Source organism: Miscanthus floridulus, chromosome 17, assembly GCF_019320115.1.
Source record: "Miscanthus floridulus cultivar M001 chromosome 17, ASM1932011v1, whole genome shotgun sequence".
Lineage (NCBI taxonomy): Eukaryota > Viridiplantae > Streptophyta > Magnoliopsida > Poales > Poaceae > Miscanthus > Miscanthus floridulus.
In genome coordinates, this window is record NC_089596.1 from 44928161 (window position 1) to 44935362 (window position 7202).

Consider the following 7202-nt stretch of genomic DNA (forward strand, 5'->3'; position numbering starts at 1 on the left):
GGGAAAGAAAAGAAATAAAAGAGAATTGTGTTCAGCACACCACAAAGGGGTTTGGGCAGCAACAAGTTTCGGTTGGTGCAATTGGTGTTCATCTATCCACTTCCTACATCTTGTTCCTTTCTTTGAGCATCTTTTCCTTTATATTCAGCAACTTAGACTTGAGTTCTTGGATTATTATTCGGTTTTGCATTACTACATTTCAGCGCATTCCATTTACATATTACCCCACCAAGCTCCACTTAAAAGCACCGTGAGCTATTGCACCGTAGTCTCTTCACTCTTCCACTACAGATTGCAGCCCCGGTTCTTGCCCTTTCTAGGAAGAGAAAGAACTTGTTCAGCAAGTGGTGAGGGAGTGATTCCACATATATTCTACATATATATTGTCCTTTTTTCCCCTCTACTAATATGGCAGGGCGTGGAGATGGTGCCGCTGTTTCGGTGGAGGAATTCCAGGAGCTGCGTACACAAATGAATGATGTGATGCAACAACTACAAACTCTCCAATTGAACATGCCTCATAGAGAACCACCACCAAATGAGGATGATGACAATGAGGATAACGAGGCACCACGTCATGCCGCTGGTCAAGGACATGGACGTGGTGGGTTTGGCCATGGTTTTGGTCGTGCTCGGCGCGTTCTAGTTGGAGGTAGAGATTATGATGGTGATGATGATATGTTGTCCGACAGGGATGATCATCGACATGGTGGTGGCCATCATGGTTATCGTGACCGCCATCGTCGTCGTAATGATGATGGTTTAAGAAACGTGAAAGTGTCTATTCCCCCTTTCAGCGGACAGGAGAATGCTGATGCTTATTTTGAATGGGAGACCAAGGTGGAACAAATATTTGATTTGTATGAATACTCTGCTGAAAAGAAGGCAAAGCTTGCAGCCATTGAGTTTAAAGGCTATGCCATAACTTGGTGGAATCAGGTCCGTACTGAATATCAGAGAGTTGGGCATGTTCGTATAACTTGGGAAGACATGAAGAGAGAAATGCGACGTCGTTTTGTTCCAGCATATTACTCTCGTGATCTACATTTGAAGCTGAAACGTCTTGTGCAAGGTACTCGTACTGTTGATGAATATTTTCAAGAATTGGAAATGTGTGTACTTCGTACAGGGATAACTGAAGATGAGGAATCCACAATGGCTCGGTTTCTAGTTGGCCTCAATAAACCCATTGCTGATAAAGTGGATATGACAACCTACACATGTCTCACCGAGTTGGTTCATTTTGCAAAGAGGGCTGAAAGGCAAATTGCTACGTCTTACAAATACAATGCTTCATGGCATCATTCCCAACAGCAAGGGGATGTCACGCCTCAATTCCAACAGCAAGGAGCTGCAACGCCCAAATCCTCATCTCGTGGAGCAAATAGATATCTTCCAACTTCTTCCAAACAATTGGATGTGAAAGGTAAAGCTGTGAGTTCAAGTCAGCCCACTTCTTCTACTGCAGCCACCCAACGCAAGACAAGCAAGATTGAGTGTTTTAAGTGTGGTGGTCATGGGCATAAGCAAGCTGAATGTCCCAATCGTCGTACTATTATTGCACTTGCTGATGGTTCTTATGATTCCCAAAGTGAAGAGGAGGACGAGTTTAACAATGTATTTGCAGATCTTAATCTTGACACTTGTGAGTATTCAGCAGAGGATGGTACATTTGAGCTAGGTCTAAATTGTTTAGCCATTCAACCTATTCCAACTTTTGCTCACAATGACCTATTACAAGATGTTGTTTCTCCATCTTTCGACGAGATTACTAGTGATGATTTTGATGAGTTGCTTGCTGATTTTCCTGATTTGACGTGTTCTATAATGAACACACCATCTCCTTCTTTGGTGGTGAGGCGAGTTCTTTCCACTCAATTTGTTGCTGCTGAACAAGGACAACGCCATAATTTGTTTCAATCCAGATGCAAAGTGAAAGGACAAGTGTGCCGTTTCATCATAGATGGTGGGAGCTGCAATAATATTGTTAGTGCTTTGCTTATTGAGAAGCTTGGCTTGCAGCCACGTCGCCATCCACATCCATACCATATGCAATGGTTGAATAATTCTGGGACAGTTAAGGTTTCAGCCATGATTCGTTTGTCATTTTCCATTGGTGATTGTCATGGAGAGGTGGATTGTGATATTGTCCCCATGCAAGCATGCCATTTGCTGCTTGGTCGGCCCTGGCAATTTGATGTGGACTCGGTGCATTTTGGACGGTCTAACAAACACACTTTCATTCACAATGACAAGAAGGTGGTTCTTATTCCATTATCTCCAGAGGAGATACATGCTTCAGATATGGCTCGCAAGAAAAGAGAGGAATCTGACAAAAGAAAATTGAGTGAGATCCCCAACACAAGTAAGGGAGAGAGTTCTAACCCATCCAGCCACATAAAGACTCATGCCAATCCTAAACAGCCATGCCACACTGAGTGTCTCTTTGTGAGCAAGAGTGATATGAGAGAAGTGAGAAACACCACAGCCCCATTCTTTGTGCTCTTGCACAAGGAGGTCCTACTTTCAACTAACGATTTACCTTCATCGCTGCCTAGTGTTGTTCTTGATCTCTTACAGGACTTCGAAGATGTTTTTCCCGATGAGATACCAGCTGGACTTCCTCCACTCCGTGGAATTGAGCATCAAATTGATTTGGTACCAGGTGCTTCTCTTCCAAATCGTCCAGCCTACCGCACCAATCCCACAGAGACAAAGGAAATTCAGCGACAGGTAAAAGAGCTTTTGGACAAAGGGTATGTTCGTGAATCCTTATCACCATGTGCTGTTCCCGTTCTTTTAGTTCCAAAGAAAGATGGCTCTTGGCGCATGTGTGTTGATTGTCGTGCTATCAATGCTATAACTGTTCGATATCGCCATCCCATTCCACGACTTGATGACATGTTAGATGAATTGAGTGGTTCTATCATTTTCACCAAGATTGATTTGCGTAGTGGCTATCATCAAATCCGCATGAAACTTGGTGATGAATGGAAAACAGCGTTTAAAACTAAAATTGGTCTCTATGAATGGCTTGTGATGCCATTTGGCTTGACAAATGCTCCTTCAACTTTTATGCGCTTAATGAACCATGTTTTACGAGCTTTCATTGGCAAGTTTGTAGTTGTTTATTTTGATGATATTCTGATCTATAGCAAATCATTTGATGAACATCTTGATCATATCCGTCAAGTACTTGCTGTTTTGAGGGAAGAGAAATTGTATGGCAACATTGCTAAGTGCACCTTTTGCACAGACCGTGTTGTTTTCCTTGGCTTTGTTGTTTCCGCAGATGGTATTCAGGTTGATGAAGAGAAGGTTAAAGCAATACAGGATTGGCCTACACCTACAAATGTGAGTCAAGTTCGAAGTTTTCATGGTCTTGCAGGTTTTTACAGGCGTTTTGTTAAAGATTTCAGCACCATCGCTGCACCCCTCAACAATTTGACAAAGAAGGATGTTCCATTCAAGTGGGGTGATGAACAAGACCAAGCCTTCAATGAGCTGAAAACAAAGCTTTGTGAAGCACCGCTGCTACAACTTCCTGATTTTGGTAAGACATTTGAGATCGAATGTGATGCAAGTGGTATTGGCATAGGAGGTGTACTACTTCAAGAAGGTAAACCTGTTGCCTACTTTTCTGAAAAGTTGAATGGTCCACATCTGAATTATTCTGTCTATGATAAAGAGCTTTATGCCTTAGTTCGAGTTTTGGAAGTTTGGCAACATTATTTGTTACCTAAAGAATTTGTCATCCATTCTGATCATGAAGCTTTGAAATATCTAAAAAGTCAGGGCAAACTGAACCGTAGACATGCTAAATGGATTGAGTTCATTGAAACATTTCCCTATGTTGTAAAACATAAGCGTGGAAAAGATAACATTGTTGCCGATGCCTTATCACGGAGATGTGGTTTGGTTACACAATTAGATACAAAAGTGCTTGGTTTGGAATCCATTAAAACACTCTATGCAGCTGATTCTGATTTTAAAGAACCTTTCTCTCATTGCATTGCTGGAAAAGGCTGGGACAAGTATTATGTGCATGATGGTTTTTTATTTCGCACTAACAAACTATGCATTCCAGCCTGCTCGATTCGTCCGTTTCTTTTGCAGGAAGCACATGCTGGTGGCTTAGCTGGTCATTTTGGCGTCAAAAAGACATTGGACATGCTCTCCGATCATTTCTTTTGGCCACATATGCGACATGATGTCCAGCGACATGTTGCACGCTGCATAATCTGCTTGAAAGCTAAGTCCCGCCTTAATCCCCATGGTCTTTATACTCCATTACCAGTTCCGAATGTACCTTGGGAAGATATATCCATGGATTTTATTTTGGGGTTACCTCGGTCTCAGAGGGGGAGGGATTCTATCTTTGTTGTTGTTGACCGATTCTCTAAAATGGCACATTTTATTCCATGTCATAAGAACGACGATGCTTCACACGTTGCTGATTTGTTTTTCAGGGAGATCGTTCGTTTACATGGAGTACCAAGGACTATTGTTTCTGATCGGGATACAAAATTTCTAAGCTATTTTTGGAAGACGTTATGGGCTAAACTTGGTACAAAGTTGTTATTTTCCACCACTTGTCATCCGCAAACCGATGGGCAAACTGAAGTTGTCAACCGTACCTTGTCCACCATGTTGCGTGCTGTGTTGAAAAAGAATTTGAAGCAGTGGGAAGACTGCCTTCCACATGTTGAATTTGCTTATAACAGGGCAGTCCATTCCACAACAAACTTTTGTCCATTTGAAATTGTTTATGGGTTTAAACCTCATACTCCCATGGATCTTTTGCCTTTACCATTACAGGAACAAGTTAACTTGGATGCAGCAAAGAGATCAGATTTTCTCAAGAAGCTACATGATGAGACAAGAAGGAATATCGAGAAGAAATCAGCACAATATGCAAAGCAAGCGAACAAAGGTAAGAAGAAGGTTACATTCCAGCCCGGAGACCTCGTGTGGTTGCATCTACGCAAGGATCGATTTCCCCAACAGCGCAAGAGTAAGTTATCTCCTAGGGGTGATGGTCCGTTCAAGGTTTTACACAAGATAAATGATAATGCTTACAAAATTGAGCTGCCACCTGAATATTCCAATGTGAGTACAACATTCAATGTCAAAGACTTGCTTCCATTTGTTGGTGAGCCTGAGTCGAGGACGACTCCTTCTCAAGAGGGGGAGGCTAATGAGGACATTCCTAGCATTCACTCATCTTCAAATGAAACTCCACTTGATAAAGCTGGTCCAATTACAAGAAGTAGAGCTAAACAATTGGAGAAGGAAATTCATTCTCAGGTGAACGCTAACCTTATGTTTAATAATCAGTTTATGTTGAATGAGCCTATGCTTTTGAGTTCTTGTTCCAATGTCCTTAGGAATGATGGAGTGTATGAACCAGCATGGGATGAAGATGGATTCAAGCCTCTGGACATTTGAACCAAGAAGCCTATGGTGTGCAAGAATAAAATGGTGGTTCATCACCTTTGCATGGAAATGCAACCAGAAGCTAGATGACTGATACATGGTACGAATTCCAAGCATCACCGCGGACAGAATACAAGGAGTTAGACGGTGTTCTATATGTGGATGGAAGCGTCTTCAAGTCTTCTTTCCAGCCCATCAAACGGCTCATTATTTGGACTTTCCAATAAAGAGTTATGCTCATTTTAGTAACTGCTATCAGAAGCTGAAAGACGCGCGAACCAGCCACGAAATCCACTGGTGCATGCGCATGCTGCCATTTACTCCAAGCTGAACGTCCCTATCCTTATATATATCTTGTACTAGACAATGAAAGGTCAGATCTTGATTAGCTGAATTCAGAATACACAAACTCGTGGAGTTTTGTTTATGCGTGAGTCTTGAGAGGCTTGCAAACTTGTTCTTTCGATTCCTGAGGGAGTTGTAGAACGCCGAACTGCGGTTCACCCAGTTTGTGCCTTCACGTCTATATGGCGTGATTGCGTGGGCTGTTCGTCGGTACGTGGAAGGGTGATTGTCTCGGTAGTTCGTCGCGTGGACAGCCTCGCGGTGCATTGCCTCTTCACCAGGTCGCGCAACGACAATTTATCAAGTTCGCAGATCCTACGAGAAGATCGGGCCACAACAACTTGCTACACGTACTGCATAGACGTGTGCACATCAAGATGAAGTTATCCAGGAGGTTCACCAGATCATTAGTCAACATCGGCAGTCTAAGCCCATGCACCTTCAATTAACTCCACCAGTGGGAGATATTGAATCCTGGTGCCATATGATTCACATTCCAGCTCCTATAAAAATGACTGGGGTTAGCAAGATTAATCAAAATATATATTAAGATCTATATTGTGATTATGTGAGTGGCACTAAATGTTTGATTCATTGACAGGAGAGGATTAGCAAGCAAGCATGTTCGAGGCGAAGCGGCATTTCGTCAAGCAGGTAGCGCACATCCAGAAAGCAGCGGCGAGGAACCCCACGGAGAGGGCTACGGGGGATGAAAGGGCAGGTCAGCACGTGTGAGGCTTACCAGCGGACGGAGGTGGCTGCACATCCGTTAGTTCCTACCCTGATCATCCAGTGATCACCGGAGGAGCCTAGATGCGACCACGAAGATCGTGTGTTCGTGCTGCTGCGCTTGACGGAGCGCTACTACTACTAGTGCTGCCCGGGGGAAGGGAGGAATGGAGCTCCCCGGCCGCCTCGTCGCTTGGCCGTAGTGGCATTCACCGTGGGAACGCCTGCGCCGGTGGCCTGCCGCCACCGCAGCACCCGCGCTGCCGCCCTCTACCCGAGCGGACAGGTCGACGCGCCATGATTCCGTGAGGCTCGAGAGATTTCAGGTCGAAGTCTTGGCAATTGAACTAGCGGCAGGGTCCGTGCGGCTAGATGCGTTCGCGTTTCCTCACTGATCGCCGCGCCCTTGCTGCCGCCCGCTCTCCGTCCAAGGGAGCACGACGGGCCAACGGGCCGAGAAGATTCGCGAGCGTCGGATGGGCGCAGAAGTGGTTAGAGACCCAAACCGCTCCACCATTGGACGGACCACGTTGCTTGTCTGCATGATAGGACGGCTAATGGGCTAACGGGCGAGGTGGCCCGATCCATTGCCCTCCTTTTAGAAGTACGATTCCTATATAGAGATAATAAGGATTGGGAGAAGATAGAGATCTGGACTATAAATCTTGCATCTAATGGATAAGAATTTGACA

General features: G+C 44.3%; 1 protein-coding gene across 1 annotated transcript; it reads left to right on the forward strand.

Annotated features, from left to right (window-relative positions):
* Positions 1 to 408: 408 nt before the first annotated feature.
* On the forward strand, positions 409 to 6494 carry LOC136515599 (uncharacterized). The gene is made up of 5 exons (XM_066509139.1): positions 409 to 3363; positions 3454 to 3885; positions 4117 to 4141; positions 4730 to 5348; positions 6383 to 6494. The coding sequence occupies exons 1-5, from the start codon at positions 409 to 411 to the stop codon at positions 6492 to 6494; spliced, it is 4143 nt and encodes a 1380-aa protein (XP_066365236.1).
* The last annotated feature ends 708 nt before the right edge of the window (positions 6495 to 7202 follow it).